Source organism: Delphinus delphis, chromosome 12, assembly GCF_949987515.2.
Source record: "Delphinus delphis chromosome 12, mDelDel1.2, whole genome shotgun sequence".
NCBI lineage: Eukaryota > Metazoa > Chordata > Mammalia > Artiodactyla > Delphinidae > Delphinus > Delphinus delphis.
This window is the reverse complement of record NC_082694.2, coordinates 8,797,860-8,817,067: the sequence shown is the minus strand read 5'-3', so window position 1 is coordinate 8,817,067 and position 19,208 is coordinate 8,797,860. Positions and strand designations below refer to the sequence as shown.

At 40.1% G+C, this 19,208-nt stretch overlaps 2 protein-coding genes across 5 annotated transcripts in view; one reads left to right on the top strand and one right to left on the bottom strand.

The window, feature by feature from the left end:
* Nucleotides 1–4,239, bottom strand: part of TSGA10 (testis specific 10) — a 105,777-nt gene extending 101,538 nt beyond the window's left edge. Inside the window, exon 1 of the mRNA XM_060027301.1 lies at nt 4,133–4,239. Coding sequence (XP_059883284.1) covers nt 4,133–4,189 — 57 coding nt within the window. The 5' untranslated portion in view covers nt 4,190–4,239. The remainder of the gene's footprint in view (nt 1–4,132) is intronic.
* Nucleotides 4,240–4,786: 547 nt separating this feature from the next.
* C12H2orf15 (chromosome 12 C2orf15 homolog) lies at nt 4,787–18,472 on the top strand. Of its 4 annotated transcripts, none has more exons than XM_060027672.1 (3): nt 4,787–5,004; nt 5,555–5,669; nt 17,389–18,472. In XM_060027672.1, exon 3 carries the CDS (start codon nt 17,459–17,461, stop codon nt 17,732–17,734), a length of 276 nt encoding a protein of 91 aa, XP_059883655.1. In that variant the 5' UTR covers nt 4,787–5,004; nt 5,555–5,669; nt 17,389–17,458; the 3' UTR covers nt 17,735–18,472. The 4 variants fall into 4 exon arrangements, with proteins under 4 accessions (XP_059883655.1, XP_059883654.1, XP_059883653.1 ...); XM_060027671.1 differs by having other exon boundaries at nt 4,787–5,121; nt 17,392–18,472; XM_060027670.1 differs by having other exon boundaries at nt 4,787–5,121.
* The last annotated feature ends 736 nt before the right edge of the window (nt 18,473–19,208 follow it).

Sequence of the window (19,208 nt, the reverse complement as noted above, 5' to 3'; positions counted from 1 at the left end):
TTCTTCCAGGTTGTCCATTTTACTGGCATAGAGTTGCTTGTAGTCTCTTAGGATGCTTTGTATTTCTTCAGTGTCTGATGTAACTTCTCCTTTTTCATTTCTAATTTTATTGATTTGAGTCCTCTCCCTCTTTTTCTTGATGAGTCTGGCTAATGGTTTATCAATTTTGTTTATCTTATCAAAGAACCAGCTTTTAGTTTTACTGATCTTTGATATTGTTTCCCTCATTTCTTATTCATTTATTTCTGATCTGATCTTTATGATTTCTTTCCTTCTGCTAACTTTGGGGGTTTTTTTGTTCTTCTTTCTCTAATTGCTCTAGGTGTAAGGTTAGGTTGTTTATTTGAGATGTTTCTTGTCTCTTGAGGTAGGATTGTATTGCTATAAACTTCCCTCTTAGAACTGCTTTTGCTGCCTCCCATAGGTTTGGAGTTGTTGTGTTTTCATTGTCATTTGTTTCTAGGTATTTTTTTGGTTTCCTCTTTGGTTTCTGCAGTGATCTCTTGGTTATTTGGTAGTGCATTGTTTAGCCTCCATGTGTTTGTATTTCTTACAGTCTTTTTTCCTGTAATTGATATGTAGTCTGATAGCGTTGTGGTCGGAAGAGATACTTGATACGATTTCAATTTTCTTAAAAAAAGTCAAACTTTTTAAGGTCCTACATGATTTGGCCCCTGCCTTCACTTCCCTAAATAAACCTACTACTCTCTTCTTTGTTCACCCCCCAGGTTTATTGGTTTTCTTTCTGCTCCTCTACTGTGCCAATCTCATTCCACTCTGAGGCCTCCTCCCTTGCTTTCCCTCCGTCAGGAACATTCTCACCCCCAAGCCCTTGACATGAATGGCTCCTTCTTACCCTTGGCAATTTGGCTGAAATATCAGAGCATCCTCCCCAACCTCTTACCTAAAGTAGCCTCTCTCCTACTCACTCGCCCATTAGGTTATCACACTTAACACTATTTGAAATTATATCACTTATTTCTTCATTTGTTTATTGTTCGTCACCCCCCACCAAATGTAAGCTCCAAGTGATCTAGGCTCTTGTCCAGTCACTGTTATATCCCTAATGCCTAGAAGAGTGCCCAGCACAAAGTTGGTACTCAATAAAACATTTCCCAAATAATGAATTTTGATGATTCAAACAAGGTAGTTTCAATGGTAGGAGGACGAACAAATGAATGAGTAGTGAAGAAAAAGAAATAGAAAGTGTAGATTTCTTTTACAAAGCATGATTGTGAGAAGAAAGAACAAAATTTGGGAAAAGACCAGGGTTGTTGAAGGGCCAACAGAAGAGGAGAAGAACTTGCTTCTTAATTTCCTCTATATCAAGGACCCCTTTCAGAATTAAGCAAAAGCCCTAGGTCATTACCCCAGGAAAATGCAAACACATACAAAACTTTAAAAATTCCAGGGGGTTCAAGAACTCCCCAAATTTCTTGTACTCCAGGTTAAAAATTCTTACCAGTATAAACACAATGACGATTCCTAAGACATGGGTTAATGTTAACTAAAGGAGAAAGGCCAATAAGCTAGTAAGAGAAAACCCAGGTAAAGGGTGCGCACTGTCCTTTGAGACAAGACAGAAAAAAGCAAGGTCAGGTAATGATTTAGATAAGAAGGGGTAGAAATCTGAAGAAGTTCCTGCCTGGCAGAATTTTAATTTTTCAGTGAAACAGGAGTTGAGATCACATGCTAAAAGGTATCATCAGTGCTGAGCAAAATATAATATGTGCTCAACAAACGTCTACTGAATATTTTGATAGAATAATTGAAAATACTGGAGAATCTTATATAGGATTTTGAAATCTGGTTCCACAAAAGGTCAACTTGTTTTCTTTTTAGAAAACTGTCTCCAAAAGTTTAGACTGAAAGACACTTTGAAGTAGGAGGCAATAGCTTCACTAAGAGAAGGATGTAGAAAACCACATAAAATTTTATGAATAATTTTGAGGTGGGTTCTGTATTTATAAAAAATAAGTGAATATATGTTTTGGAAATTCACTTCAAACGAAACAGTAAGGTCACTTGTTTAACCTTTCTTAAAAAGAAATAATCTCTCCAGTCACTCCATCCAAACCAAAGCTCCTCAGTTCTCGTCAATCCAGACTGTACCGTGAAGAAATAACTTGCCCTTTTTAAGGAGCATAAAACAATGGCCTTAGGAGAAGAATCATTTATCAGTTCCTCTTGGAAACATAAGAAGGGGGTCAAAGAGTTGTTGTCAAGAGGCTTTTCAGAACCAAAGGAATTTAATACAGACTGACATAAATAGCATAACTAAGACAAACAGAACTACCTTACCAACCAGCACACTTCAAGAGATTATCATGGGGTATGTGTACAAGAAAATTCACAGCAGTGTTCCTCATATTCACCAAAAAACATAGAAACCCTAGTGTCCACCAACAGTAGGTAAATTGTGGTATACTCTTACAATGGAACACCAAAAAACAAACTAACTACAAGCAATAAAAAGGATCAATCGTAAAAACAATGTTGAGTAACATTGTTACAACAGCAAACTTTGCAAAATACAAAGGAAAACTTAGTACAATCCCATCTACCTAAAGTTCAAAAACAAGCCAAACTAGGAAGTGCATGGTCACATACAAAGATGGTGAAACTACAAGGAAAAGCAAGGAAGTGGCTATCATAGAAGTCATGAAAGGGAACAAGGAGGAGCATGTGATGGGAAAAGGGAATGAATAACAACACCTGCTCTAACTGCCTCTGTATGTGGAGTACTTTTAAAAGCAAGTGATCGTAGGGCTTCCCTGGTGGCGCAGTAGTTGAGAGTCCGCCTGCCGATGCAGGGGACACGGGTTCGTGCCCCGGTCCGGGAAGATCCCACAGGCCGCAGAGCGGCTGGGCCCGCGAGCCATGACCGCTGGGCCTGCGCGTCCAGTGCCTGTGCTCCGCAACGGGAGAGGCCACAGCAGTGAGAGGCCCGCGTACGGCAAAAAAAAAAAAAAAAAAAGCAAATAATCCTAAAACAAATGGAAAAAGAAGCACCTGAAGAAGAAGACAGACAGGTCAGAGAATGTCTACATCTCTTGGGCCATAAGCAGTGATTTTTTTCAGAAGGTAAACAAGATTTATTTTGGAAGCTGCCATTAAATAATGCTAAACTGTATACTGTTTAAAATAAATATATAATTAATGTATCTTCCTAGTTACTACCCACTAATTAAGACTAAATGGCTTAGCTCATTCATCAATTAACAAACAAAAATCAGTTTTATCCTGGAGGCAGATCTGAGCAATGTAACCCTTTCCTTTCATAGTTATAACTAAACTATTTTCTTCTAGTTGCAACCCGATTATTCTTCTATTTATTTCCTTACAGGTTAGGAAAAAACAAAAAAAAAGTGTGCTTGAAATTTTGAAAACCACTAGAGGAAATTTAAAACAACGAATATCGTGAGATATAATGGCCTTAAATGGAAAAAGGAAAACAAACACAGAGACCCTGTGTCATCTATGTAACGTTTCCTGAAATCGCTATCCTTGACTTTATTTAAAGAAAAAAAAAGTATATTCCTATGCGTGTTTAGGTATCAGCTCCCTGATCGCCGCAGTTATTCAATTTAAACCTCAAGTACTTTTTCCAAGGAAAGCCAGCGTACCCTGCCCTTCTGGTGTATAATTTCTACTGTAATTATATGAGATTTTCATGCAATTGACTACGTAGTCTCGGCCCTTCACCTCGCCAAGTCTATAAAGTGGCTTAAAAGTGAGAGGCTGGGAGTCAGGAAGAGCCAGGTTGAACTCCCAAATCTCTCGCTTCCAAATTCCTCAGCTCCACTCCAGAGCGTTTCTAAACAGAACAATCCCCGCAACGACCAAGCGGAGAGCCGCGGTAGGCAGCGAGGCGGTCACCATAGGAACTGGGCTCAACCCTAAGCTCCCGAGAAACGACAACACGGGCAAAGTTTGCTCCTGGCGGGCTTCCCTGGACCGCAACTCCGCCGGCTACCGCCCCTAACAGCGGCTCCAGCAGCCAATACCCACCTCAGGGGTCGCCCTCAGCCCCGAACACCCACCACACCCGCCCCCTGCACCTGCCCTCTCAGAGGCCTTCTGGCCCAGGAGATGCTTTTTACCCCAACACGGCGCATCCCCGCGCTTCTACCTGGGGCTGCGGGTCCCTCCCCGGGCTTCTCGGCCTGCCATCCTCCCCGGAGCTCATCCTGGCGACTGCCAGGACTCCGCCTCCGTCAGGGATCCAGGTCCCTCGAGGTCTCCATCCTCCGCCCCTTTCCTCTCCCTTCCCATCCCAAATCGACCTGGCCCCGCCCCGGGAGTCGCAGGGAGGCGGGACCCGGCAGGAAGGAGGCGGGGACGGTTAGCGCCGGCCTCCGCCGCCGTCGGCCCCGCCCTCACGCTCTGTACCTGAGGGGACTCGTCCTCCACCTCCCCGGAGCCTTTGCTCCGCTTCCGTCCAGCGCGCCCCAAGTCCCTGTGCGCACGCGTACCTGGCTCGACCCTCCCTCTCGCGGGGACTACAAGCCGCGCGCGCACACCCACGCACGTAGCGACGCGTACGTCCTCCTGTCCGCCTTACAGGGCGCTTGAGGATAAGGCCTCTTCCTGGTTCATCCGCGCCGCGCAGGCGCACGCCCACGCAGCGTGTAGACTACCCCTCCGAGAGTCCCGTCTCCTAGTAACCAGCCGCTATCCCCTTTTCCAAGACTTTTTCCTTACTCCCTGGGGGCGGCGGCCGCACCTGAGTGGAATGCGCATGCGCGGGGCTCCATTCCCTCCGGCTGCCTTCAGTTAGCTCTGGGACACCTGCTGCTTTGCTGCCGCTCTTTTGTGCTATTTTCCCCAGGGATCGGGTACCATTCTGGACCCACGTTCAGTGAATTCGTTACTCCGCAGAGTTGCTCTTGGGCGCTGGGAGGGTGGTGCGCTCTCGGGCCGCAGTCAGGGGCCTGTTTGCGGGGAGCCTCCCGGGTCGGGTGCTGCTGCTTGCAGCCTCGGGGGAGAGACCGTCCTGTTGCGGTAAGCGCCCGCAGCTGGGGAGCCTGCGGACCCCGAGCCCCGTCCGCCAGGCACCATCCAGTCTGGGTTGAATCTGGGAGTGACAGAACTAGTGATGACAGCGCAGGTTCCTGACCGGTATGCCTTCTCCCCAGTCCAGGCCTTCTCCAAGTCCCCTTTGAAGAAAAACTGATCATGGTTAACAAAAAAAAGAAATATCACTTGATATTTAATATTGTACAGATTCTGCTCCTGTTTAATACCGTTTAAATTTGTCCTCTCAAATAGGAGCCTTCAGTCTGGGAACACTCATTTAAGTTAACCAGGTGTAATATTATTTTTGGCCATCCAACTATGTTAATATTGACCACATTACCTAAAAATGAAGAAATGAACTTTTTAGGGAAAAAGAATGAGAATTGCATTATTCTGCCAAATTTTTGGAGCTCAGCTGGAAAAGAAATATTGTCCTTTAAACATTTCTTAATGTTTAACATGTTCCACTTTTCTTAAGTAACCCAAGGACTTCTGAACTCTAAAGGTGGCTTTATCTCCCTGTCTTTTCCTACAGATGAAATAAACTAGGTTTTCATAGCTGTTCTCTGATGATCTTGGTATAGTATTCGCCTGTGTCTTTCAAAAGTAATCTCACATTTCAAGAGACTAACGCTTCCTGTTTTTGCCAGGTGAGTACTCATTTTTTTCCCACAATGTATTTTGACAGGCATAAATAAATTTTATGTTAGAACGAATTTCACAGAAGTGCATTTAAATATGTGCCATATGTTTTTCCAGTCTCTGCTCTGATTTTTTTATGCCAGTACATTTTATTTGTTACTTGTGCCAGTATATTTTCTCATATTTTCAGATATAATATACTTTGTAAGTATAGCTAGATACTAAAAAATTAAATCGTGTCCCTGTTATTTTAGATAAAGAAGTCAGAGGTCCCAAGAGATACATTTCCTGTGAAATATAATTATACCTAACTGATAAAATAAGTTACAAAGAAGCATGAGCTCTCAAAGACCATCCTGAAAAGTTATTTTAGGGAAAACAAAGTATAATCTCATTTCCTCTTGAAATACTAAGATTATTTTGAATAAAATGTTCTCATGATCTAGCATTATTGAAAAGAAATGGGGAAAAATGTACAAACCTCAAAACTCTAAGATAGAGTTGAAGGCTTGTGGGGAGAAGGGGATTGTTAATATAGGTGGTAGGAAAGTACTTCCTTTAGGGAAAAAATTAGAAGAGTTTAAGCATTTATGTACGCCACGTAGATGTTACTAAAGAGTCTTTGGAAAGAATGTAGGGAAGGGCTTCCCTGGCCCCGGTCTGGGAGGATCCCGCATGCCGCGGAGCGGCTGGGCCCGTGAGCCATGGCCGCTGAGCCTGCGCGTCCGGAGCCTGTGCTCCGCAACGGGAGAGGCCGCAATACTGAGAGACCCGCGTACCGCAAAAAAAAAAAAAAAAAAAAAAAAAGAATGTAGGGAAAAGATCATTTTAAAGCTAGACCAGGGCGTGAAGAGTTTCCTTTCTTTTCCTATCAAGGACTGTTGACTTCCTCCCTCAGCCCAAGAAAGTGAAAAATTTCCTCCCTCTGTGGAAACCCAAAGAGTGCTAAGTGCCCCCTCCTGCCCCACCTAATCCTTTTATAGCACCTGAGCTCTCTCCCTTGTAATAGATACTCCTGTGCAAGTCTGAGATCGGGTTTCTCCATTTCACAAACTTCGCTACAAAAACCTCTATTTCACCTTTTTTCTTCCTCGGTACCTCCCTGGTCCCCTTAAAAAAAATTATACACATGTTAAGCTGCTTTTTGCTGTTCTGCAGCTAACTGATGCTCTGTTCATTTTTTTTTTAATTGGATAGTTTGTACTGATATATTTTCAAGCTCACTGTTCTTTCCTTTGGCGGGTGTTACTCCCATCCACGATATTTTTCATGTCCGATTTGTATTTTTCATCTCTGGATTCCAGTTTGATTTTTTTAAATGTCTTTCATTTCTCACTTCATCATGCCCATGCTTTGGGAAATATGGAATATATTTAAAATAGCTGTTGTATACTAATTCTATCGTCTGTCTCATTCTTGGCATTGTTTCTATTAACTGATTTTTTTCCTCCTGGTTATGCGTTACATTCTTCTGCTTGTTTTCATGCCTGGTGAGTTTTTATTGGCTGCCAGGTGTTGCAGATTTGACATTGTTGGGTGCTGGAGGTTTGGGTTTTGGTCATTCTTTAAATATATTTAGGCTTTTTTCTGAGATGCAACAAGTTTACTTGGAAACAGTTTGATCCTTTAGAGCTGCCCTGTTGAAAATAGTAACCACTAGCTACATGTGGCTATTTGAATTTGTATTCATAAAATTAAATAAAATTTAAAGTTTAGTTCCTCATTTGTATTCTGTATATTTCAAATTCCAACATCCAGCTTGCATCGGTCGTTCTGTATTAGAATTCTCGCCTGCCAACAGCCACACGTGGCTAGTGGCTACTATATTAGACAATCCATATAGGATATTTCCATCATTGCAAAAAGTCCTGTTGGACAGACCTGCTTTAGAAGCTTGCTTTTAAGCTTTGTTAGGTCCAAAATAGTCTTTATTTAGGGCTAATTTGACCCCATTACTGAGGCAATACCTTTCTGAGGACTCTATTCAATGACCAGTGTATTAAGAGTTCTTTCTACTCTGACTGGTGAGAACTCTATTCTTGGCCTTGTGTAGGCTCTAAGAACTATTCTGCCTTCTCCTTTTTGGTGTTGTTTTCCCCAGGGCTCAATAGTTTTTTTACACACATACACTGATCAGTATTCAGCCAAAGAACTGTGGGGAATCTTCTGCAGATCTCTGGAGCTCGCTCTCTCACTGCACCTCTCCCCTCTCTCCACAAATTCTAGCCATCTTGGCCTCTGCAAACTCTGAAGTCTGTCTTCACAGTTCACTGAAGTGGCCAGACTCAATTTGGATTCCCCTTCCTCGTGATGAAACCTAAAATTTCCAGGCCCTGAGCACTCATAAGACTTAACCTTATCTCCTTTCTCTTAGGGATCACTCTCCTGTACTACCTATTGTCCAGTATCTAAAAACCATTGCTTCATGTGTTTTGTCTGTTTTTAAGATGTTTAAGGCATGAGGATAAATCTGGTCCATGTTACTCCATCCTGGACAGAAGCAGAAGTCAGCTATCTCCACTAATCATCCCCATCAGAAGTGGTTTGCAATTCAGAAATTGCTTCAGCCTGAGGGAACTGTCAGTGCCTGGGCCCTGAAGCAGAAGAGGTCCCTGAAGCATGTCCTGGAGGAACAGTAATGAGGTCATGGGGCGGGGGGCAGAGTGGAGAGGAGAAGAGCTTGGGATGACAGAATGTTACTGGTGTATCTGTTTCCTATTACTGCTGTAACAGTTTGGCACAAACGTGGTAGCTTTAAGCAACACCAATTTATTATCTTACAGTCCTGGAGGTTAGAATCCAAAACGGATCTCACTGGGCTAATACTGAGATGTCAGCAGGGCTGCATTCCTTCTGGAGGTTCTAGGGGAGCGTCTGTTTTCTTGCCTTTCCAGCTGCTACAGGCTGCCCGCTTTGCTTATTAGCTTGTGGTCCCCTTCTATCTTCAAAGCCAGCGATGGCCAGTCATCACTCTAACAGTGACATTCCTGTCTCTCCCTCGATTTTTCTTCTTTTTTCTTTTTTTGCTGCACTGAGTGGCTTCTGAGATCTTAGTTCCCCAACCAGGGATCGAACCCAGGCCCTTGGCAGTGAGAGTGCCAAGCCCTAACCACTGGACCGCCAGGGAGTTCCCCTCTCCCTCACTTATAAAGACCCTTGTGATTATATTCATAGCCACCAATTAGCCCAGGGTTATCTCCCCACCTCAAGGTAGGTTGATTGGCAACCTTAATGCCCCCTTGCCATGTAACAGAACGTTCGCAGGTTGTGGGGATTAGGATGTGGACTTCTTTGGGGACCATTCTTCTGCCTACCACAGCTGGAGACTTGTTAGGTAGAGAATTTGGCTTTACTCTGTGATGGGAAGTAACTAGAGCGTGTTGAACAGAGGATGGATGTGATATGGCTTATGTTTTAAAAGGCTCATTCCAGATACAGTTAGAAGAACAAACAGTGGGGAGGCATAGGCAAGGGTAGAAACAGAAACAGGATTCACTGAAGGATTGGATTTGGAATGTGAGGTAGGAATTAAAAATTACTCCATCAGCAATGCACAAGGTTTCCTGCATTCTACTAAATATTCGGTGCTACCCACCTATCTGCCATTCAGATGGTAGCAAACTTGCATTTCTCTGATTTCTAATAAGTCTGAGCATCGCTTTATGCACACGTTATCTTTTGGGGATTCTCCAATCGGTGAATTATGTCTCTGTATCCTTTGCCCATTTTTCTAATGGGGTTCCTTTTTCCCTGTTAATTCATAGTTGTTCTTGTTATATTTTAGCTATAAATCCCTTGTCAGCTTGGACAGCACATCTTCCAGTCCTTTCTCCGTCTTCTGAACTTTGTTTACAATTTCTTTTTTTATTTTAATTTTTGAATTTTATTTTATTTATTTTTTTATACAGCAGGTTCTTATTAGTCATCAGTTTCATACACATCAGTGTATACATGTCAATCCCAATCGCTCAATTCATCACACCACCACTGCCACCGCCCCGCCGCTTTCCCCCTTAGTGTCCATATGTTTGTTCTCTACATCTCTGTCTCAATTTCTGCCCTGCAAACCAGTTCACCTGTACCATATTTCTAGGTTCCACATATATGCGTTAATATACGATATTTGTTTTTCTCTTTCTGACTTACTTCACTCTGTATGACAGTCTCTAGATCCATCCACGTCTCAACAAATGACCCAACTTCATTCCTTTTTATAGCTGAGTAATATTCCATTGTATATATGTACCACATCTTCTTTATCCATTCATCTGTTGATGGGCATTTAGGTTGCTTCCATGACCTGCCTATTGTAAATAGTGCTGCAATGAACATTGGGGTGCATGTTTCTTTTTGAATTATGGTTTTCTCTGGGTATATGCCCAGTAGTGGGATTGCTGGATCATGTGGTAATTCTATTTTTAGTTTTTTAAGGAACATCCATACTGTTCTCCATAGTGGCTGTATCGATTTACATTCCCACCAACAGTGCAAGAGTGTTCCCTTTTCTCCACACCCTCTACAGCATTTGTTGTTTATAGATTTCCTGATGATGGCCATTCTGACTGGTGTGAGGTGATACCTCATTGTAGTTTTGATTTGCATTTATCTAATAAGTAGTGATGTTGAGCAGCTTTTCATGTGCTTCTTGGCCATCTGTATGTCTTTTTGGAGACATGTCTATTTAGGTCTTCTGCCCATTTTTGGGTAGGTTGTTTGTTTTTTTAATATTGAGCTGTTTATATATTTTGGAGATTAATCCTTTGTCCGTTGATTCATTTGCAAATATTTTCTCCCATTCTGAGGGTTGTCTTTTCATCTTATTTATGGTTTCCTTTGCTGTGTAAAAGCTTTGAAGTTTCATTAGGTCCCATTTGTCTATTTTTTGTTTTTATTTCCATTACTCTAGGAGGTGGATCAAAAAAGATCTTGCTGTGATGTCAAAGAGTGTTCTTCCTATGTTTTCCTCTAAGAGTTTTATGGTGTCTGGTCTTACATTTAGGTCTCTAATCCATTTTGAGTTTATTTTTGTGTATGGTGTTAGGAAGTGTTCTAATTTCATTCTTGTACATGGTAGCTGTCCAGTTTTCCCAGCACCACTTATTTAAGAGACTGTCTTTTCTCCATTGTATATCCTTGCCTCCTTTGTCATAGATTAGTTGACCATAGGAGCGTGGGTTTATCTCTGGGCTTTCTATCCTGTTCCATTGATCTATATTTCTGTTTTTGTGCCAGTACCATATTGTCTTGATTACTGTAGCTTTGTAGTATAGTCTGAAGTCAGGGAGTTTGATTCCTCCAGCTCAGTTTTTTTCCCTCAAGACTGATTTGGCTATTCAGGGTCTTTTGTGTCTCCATACAAATTTTAAGATTTTTTGTTCTAGTTCCATAAAAAATGCCACTGGTAATTTGATAAGGATTGCATTGACTCTATAGATTGCTTTGGGTAGTATAGTCATTTTCACAATATTGATTCTTCCAATCCAAGAACATGGTATATCTCTCCATCTGTTGGTATCATCTTGAATTTCTTTCATCAGTGTCTTATAGTTTTCTGCATACAGGTCTTTTGTCTCACAAGGTAGATTTATTCCTAGGTATTTTATTCTTTTTGTTGCAGTGGTAAATGGGAGTGTTTCCTTAATTTCTCTTTCAGATTTTTCATCTAAAGTGTATAGGAATGCAAGAGATTTCTGTGCATTAATTTTGTATCCTGCAACTTTACCTAATTCATTGATTAGCTCTAGTAGCATCTTTAGGATTCTCTATGTATAGTATCATGTCATCTGCAAACAGTGACAATTTTACTTCTTCTTTTCCAATTTGTATTCCTCTCATTTCTTTTTCTTCTCTGATTGCTGTGGCTAGGACGTCCAAAACTATGTTGAATCATAGTGAGAGTGGACATCCTTTTCTTGTTTCTGATCTTAGAGGAAATGCTTTCAGTTTTTCACCATTGAGAATGATGTTTGCTCTGGGTTTGTCATATACGGCCTTTATTATGTTGAGGTAGGTTCCAGCTATGCCCACTTTCTGGAGAGTTTTTATCAAAAATGGGTGTTGAGTTTTGTCAAAAGCTTTTTCTGCATCTATTGAGATGAGCATATGGTCTTTATCCTTCAATTAGTTAATATGGTGTATCACACTGGTTGATTTGCATGTATTGAAGAATCCTTGCATCCCTGGGATAAACCCCACTTGATCATGGTGTATGATCCTTTTAATGTACTGTTGGATTCTGTTTGCTAGTATTTTGTTGAGGATTTTTGCATCTATGTTCATCAGTGATATTGGTCTTTAATTTTCTTTTTTTGTAGTGTCTTTGTCTGGTTTTGGTATCAGGGTGACGGTGGCCTCATGGAATGAGTTTGGGAATGTTCCTTCCTCCGCAATTTTTGGAAGAGTTTGAGAAGGATAGGTGTTAGCTCTTCTCTAAATATTTGATAGAATTCACCTGTGAAGCCATCTGGTCCTGGACTTTTGTTTGTTGGAAGATTTTTTTTTTTTTTTTTTTTTTTTGCGGTATGCGGGCCTCTCACTGTTGTGGCCTCTCCCGTTGCGGAGCACAGGCTCTGGCCGCGCAGGCTCAGCGGCCATGGCTCAAGGGCCCAGCCACTCCGTGGCATGTGGGATATTCCTGGACCAGGGCACGAACCTGTGTGCCCTGCATCGGTAGGCGGACTCTCAACCACTGAGCCACCAGGGAAGGCCCTGTGGCATATCTTAAAATCTGGTAAGGCAAGTCTCTGTGCTTTTTGTGTGTGTATGTCCAAATTTATTTAGCTCTTTATAGATCTTTATTCTTCCTTATGCATACAAGATTTCCTTTGAATGGCAACTGAAATACTAGGTCAAAGAGGCCCCCAATAGACTTCTTCTCCCTTCCTGTCCTCAAAATCCCAGAGAAGTTAAGGTGAGACTCATAGGGCCAAATCTAACCTATTGCATTTCATTCCTTCTCAGTCCCTCTGTTAGAGTGAAGTTTAATGTGCTAGTGGGTAATTGTATACATTACCATTATTTTACCCTCTGTCAATTTCAAATGTGGTATGTTTTATAGTTTTGTTAGTATTTTCTTTTAAATTTTCTTTTAATTTGGTTGCACCACATCTTAGTTGTGGCAGGCGGGCTCCTTAGTTGTGGCACATGGGCTCCTTAGTTGTGGCATGTGAACTGTTAGTTGCAGCAAGCACGTGGGATCTAGTTCCCTGACCAGGGATCGAACCCGGGCCCCCTGCATTGGGAGTGTGGAGTCTTAACCACTGTACCACCAGGGAAGTCTCTTTAATTTTTTTTTTAACTTTGTATTTTGAGAAAGTTTTAAACATATAGAAGTTTAGCAAAAATAATATACTGAAGAATTTTTTATCCTTTCCCACCTAGAGTCATTAACATTTTGCATATGTTACTTTCTCTCTGTATCTATCTCTTACTAGATAATTTGAAAGAAAGTTGTAGATATGATCCTTTGCCCCTATGTCAGCATGTTATCTCCTGAGACCAAGGACATTCACTAATATAACCACAATACAATTATCCCAATCAGGGGATTTAACAGTGATGCAACATTATTATCTAATAAACCATCCATATTCAAATTGTCCAATTGTCCAAGAAATGGCCTTTGTAGTACATTTCCTCCACGTTCCAGCCCACCCCACCTCCCAATTCAGGATCATTGACTACATTTGGAAATCATGTCTCTTTAGTACCCTTTAATCTGGAGCAGTTCCTCAACTTCTCTTTGTCTTTCATACATTGACATTTTTGAGTACGGGTTATTTATTTTATATAATGTCTCTCAATTTGGGTTTATCTGATTGTTTCCTCATGATTAGATTCAACTTATGCTTTTTTTTTTTTTTTTTGCGGTACGTGGGCCTCTCACTGTTGTGGCCTCTCCCATTGCAGAGCACAGGCTCCGGACGCTCAGGCTCAGCAGCCATGGCTCACGGGCCCAGCCGCTCCGCGGCATGTGGGATCTTCCCGGACCCGGGCACGAACCCATGTCCCCTGCATCGACAGGCGGACTCTCAACCACTGTGCCACCAGGGAAGCCCCAACTTATACATTTTTGAGAGGAGTGTTTCCTTTTTAAATAATCAAAGAGGAGGAACCAAATAACAGAATAAACTCACTTTTACTCATTTGAAGGTAGTATTGGATATTCACTTGATGAGAAAAAAATTCGTCTTCAATTTCCAAATCTAAGAAACAGGTATTTGTTATACTAACAACATTTGATTAACTACTATGTTTAGGATACTACTGTAGACTCTGGACTCTGTTCTGTTACAGATTAAACACTGATATTCAATCACGAATATGGATAAACAAGGTTTCAAGATGATATCTTTAGAAATCTTCTGTCAGTAAATGATTAGGGCTTGATGGGGATGGAATTGTAAACTGATAAAAGATAACTCCAGTACCTAAATATTAAAGAAATACATTATAAAAGGTGAGTAAGTGCTTTCATTCACAGCTGTGGAGTGGGTTCCAGATCTCAAGTTGCTGCTAGAGCTTCTTCAGTAGATCACTGTTCTGTAACAAGCTCTGGTCCCTTCTGCCATCCTGGTCAACTCTGCTTACCAAATTCCTGACCATCTTTCAAAGCCCAACCCTGACGTACACCCCCTCCTTTCACAACCTTTCCAAGCCCCTCCCTCCATGTTGCATGCTCATCTCTCTAAGCAGATTGGGCATTGGTAATAAAAGGTACTGTTTCTTTATTGGACATCTTTTTTTTTTCTTTAGTTTTTTGTATTGTGGTAAAATACATGTAACATAAAATGTAGTATCTTAGCCATTCTTAGGTGTATAGTTCAGTGTATTAAATATATTCATAATTTTGTGCTGTCATCACCACCATTTATCTCCAGGACTCTTTTCATCTTGTAAAATTGAAAGTCTATACCCCTTAAACAACACCTCCCCATGGCAACCATCATTCTACTTTCTGTCTCTATGATTTTGACTTCTAGCTACCTCATGTAAGTAGAGTCATACAGTATTTGTCTTTATGAGTTATTTCACTTAGCATAATGTGTTCAAGGTTCATCACGTTGTAGCATATTGCAGAATTTCCTCCTTTTTAATGCTGACTATTTCATCATATTTATATACAACATTTTGCTTACCTATGATCCATCGTTGGACACTTGAGTTGCTTCCACATTTTAGCTATTGTGAATAATAGCTTATGTTATTTGTACATGGGCGTACAAATATGTCTTCAAAACCCAGAAGTTGGTTTGCTGGATCGTATGGTAATTCTATTTTTAATTATTTGAGGAACTGCCACACTGTTTTCCATAGTAGCTGTACCATTGAACATTCCCACCAATAGTGCATAAAGGTTTGAATGTCGGGGTTCCCTGGTGGCGCAGTGGTTAAGAATCCGCCTGCCAATGCAGGGGACACGGTTTCGAGCCCTGGTCTGGGAAGATCCCACATGCCGCGGAGCAACTAAGCCCATGCACCACAGCTCCTGAGCCTGTGCTCTAGAGCCCACAAGCCACAACTACTGAAGGCTGCGTGCCTAGAGCCTGTGCTCTGCAACAAGAGAAGCCACCACAATGAGAAGCCCGTGCACCACAATGAAGAGTAGCCCCCACTCGCTGCAACTAGAGAAAGGCCGTGCGCAGCAATGAAGACCCAATGCAGCCAAAAATAATTAATTAATTTTTTTAAAAAAAGGTTTGAATTTCTCCACATCCTCAACAACACTTGTTATTTTCTGTTTTTTTTTAATAGTAGCTATCCTAATGGTTGTGAGGCTGTATCTAATTGGTAGCTGTGATCTGAATTTCCCTAATTATTAGTGATGATGAGCATTTTTTCATGTAATTGTTGGCCATTCATATATCTTCTCTGGAGAAATGGCTATTCAAGTCCTTTGCCAAATTTTGAATTGGATTATTTTGTTGTTGTTGAGTTTCAGTTCTCTGTATATTCTGGGTATTAGTCCCTTATCATATATATGGTTTGCAAATATTTTCTCCTTCTGTGGGTTGCCTTTATAGTCTCGTGTCTATTAATGCACAAAATTTATATATTCTCATAAGTTCCAACTTGTCTATTTTTTCTTTTGTTGCCTCTGCCTTTGGTGGTGTATTCAAATCATTGCAAATCCATCAGGAAGATTTTGCCTTATGTTTTCTTTTAAGAGTTAGAGCTTTAGGTCTTACATTTAGGTCTTTGATCCATCTTGCGTTAGTTTTTGTATATGGTATTAGGTAAGGGTCCAACTTCATTCTTCTGCGTGTGGATATCCAGTTTTCCCAGCACATTTTATTGAAAAGGCTGCCCTTTCCCCCACTGAATGGTCTGAGCAGTCATAGGTCTATTCAGATTTTCGTTTCTTATTGACTTAGTCTTGGTAGGTTTTGCGTTTCTAGGAATTTGTCCATTCAGCTAGGATATCCAATTTGTTGGCATACAATTGTTCATAGCACTCTCTTATAATACTTTTTATTTCTGTAGAATCAGTAGTAATGTCCCCTTTCATTTCTGATTTAGTAATTTGAGTTTTCTCAGTCCATCGAGGTAGTTTGTCAATTTTGTTGCTCTTTTCAAAAACTACTTTTGGTTTAATTGATTATCCTCTATTGCTTTTCTGTTCTCTACTCCATTTATCTCTGCTCTAGTCTTTATTGTTTCCTTCCTTCTGCTAGTAATGGGTTTAGTTTCTTCTTCTTTTTCTAGTTCATTAAGCTGTAAAGTTTGTTGATTTGAGATCTTCCTTGTTTTTTCTAATGCAAGTATTTATAACTATAAATTCCCCCCTTAGTACTGATTTTGCTTCATCCCGTAAGTTTGATATGTTGTGTTTTTGTTTATCTTCATCTCTAAGTATTTTTTAAAATTTCCCTTGTGATTTCTTTGATCCATTGGTTGTTTAAGAGTATACTGTTTAATTTCCACAAATATGTGAATTTTCCTGTTTTACTTCTGTTGTTGATTTCTGACTTCATCCCATTGTGGTCAGAGAAGATACTTTGTATGATATCCATACTTTGTATGATATCCATCTTTTTAAATCTACTGAGACTTAATTTGTGGCCTAACATATGGTCTATCCTGGAAAATGTCCCCTTGAGAAGAATATGTATCCTGTTGTTGTTGGGCGGAGTGTTCTGCATGTGTTTGTTAGCTCTAGTCAGTTTATTGTGTTGTTTAAATCCTCTATTTCCTTACTTGTGTCCTGTCTGGTTGTTCTCTCCATTATTGACAGTTCAGTTTTGAAATCTCTAACTATTATTGTAGAACTGTCTATTTCGCCCTTCATTTCTGTCAGTTTTTCCTTCATTATTTTGATAGTATATTATTATGTGTGTAAATGTTTACAGTTGTTTGGGCAGCTTTTTTTTTTTTCCAGAACACCTAGCAGAGTGTTTGGCCTTCAATAATTATTTCTTTAATCCATTAATAATAAATTAAAAGTTTTTGATAATAAGAATGATAGGCAGGACTAAGTAGAGAAGTTCTATTATTTTCTGCAAGGTGATGAAAGGTAACATCTAGGAAATTCCTTTTAATAAAAAGACTTTCGGAGAATCTGTAGAACCAGCAAACCCTTCCACAAAGAAAATGTAAACACTGAGAGGTAGAAGGCGATTTTACTTTATATTTTTAGCATCATCACCATGAAATTTCATTAAAACAAACATTGCCATGACGTTAGTTGAAATTCCCGCTGTATTCACTTGTAACAATTTTTTCCCCAAGCAGTCAAGTTGAAGAAACGTCTCCACTACTTAAAGAGGGACCTGCAAACTATTTCTATTCAGCTGTCCCAATGGGATTTTCTCTTAGTAAATCTGCTACTCAGGTATCTGCTATGCGTATGGATTCAAAAGTGGATGATCACTTAATGCAAGGGACTGAGAAAAGCAAATTGGAACCAGTGACTCAGTTATTTCAAAACACCAAGAAAATAAGATTAGAAGACACAAACCAAGAAAACTTTACAAGGAGCAAAGATACTGGCACAGGATCTCTTTCGGAGAAAGCCTTGGGTTCAGTGGTGTATGTTAAAGAAAGTGATGGAATAGAAATGATAGATGTGGAATGAAGTTATTTGTGTATGTTACCAAAGAAACCAAAAATTGGTTTTGACTAAGAGGGCCTGTTGAATGAGAACGTAACCTTATTATGAAAACCTAACAAAATGAAGGAAGACGATTGCTTATTTTTCACTATTTATGAATCACTGTAGATTGCACTTTTTGATGATACATATTCAGAAAAGTTGCTTTAGAGAGAAGAAGCTTTCCAAAATTCAAAGAAGATTTCTCTGGTATTACATTCTGTCCTTGTCAAAAAATCAGAGTTTTTGTGTAACAGTATTTAAATGGCACCAAAACATTTTAATTATAATGTATTTCTCTAACAAGTGATCAAAAACCCAAAAAACAGTGCCCAAACAATTTGACATCAGTATTTCACATGATTTCTGGTGTACTGATTTTGTATGTTGAAATTCCAGTTAGGGATTTTGCTTTAGAATACTTTATCTTATTGCATTTTTTCATGTCTGTTCTGTTAAAGATCACTGGCAGCTAAACTCAAAGACCAGTAAATTATGTACCTTGAGAAGCATTTCACATTTCAAATCATCCTTTTAAAACTTTTTTTTCACCCACGTGGAATTCATTTCAGAGTTCACAAAACAGTTTTTTCTAAGTGTAATAATTTATCTTGCAGATGTTACCATTTTATACCACCAATATTTAATATAATAAAACAGCTTAGTTGTTAAAAAAAATTCTTGTTTTGTATATATCAGTTTGCCATTCTTATTAAAACAGCTAGTAGTTTGAAACAGCAGTATTGTCCCAAGTAATGTAAGCTGAAGTTAAAAACCATGTGTGTCTGGACAAACAGTGACCTATAAATATTTCTATTATGTATGGTTTGAACATTTTCCTGTACTTTAATATTTACTGGTGATCTCTAATGCTCAATTGAGTAATCTCCTTAATATTCATAAAGGAAAAAGGCATATTCAAAGAGGAAAAGGCATCTTCTTTTAGGAGAAGAAATATTTTGTAAATCAGAAAAAAACCAAACAGATGTCACGTATTTGTAGAGTTAAAAAAAAAAAAAAAAAAAAAACATTGAATGGGATGTAAGCCACTAAGATAATGCTCTTTATCATTTATAGAATATAATTCTTTGGGAGAGAGAAAATACACAAATCATTCATTTGTTCACCTAGCCTGGCACTGTGCTTGGTGCTCAGGATACAGTGGTGAATAAATTACCACTACCTTCATAGTGCTTACTGTCTGTCTACCAGGGAAGGTAGAACGTCAGACAGTAATTATATGATACAAATTGTGATGTGCCATGAAGAAAAAGTTAAATTTCAGAGAGACAGGAGAGGAGACATAACACATACACTTGATTTTTTTTTTTTTTTTTTTTTTTTTGGTGGTACGCGGGCCTCTCACTGTTGTGGCCTCTCCCGTTGCGGAGCGCAGGCTCCAGACACGCAGGCTCAGCGGCCATGGCTCACGGGCACAGCCGCTCCGCGGCATGTGGGA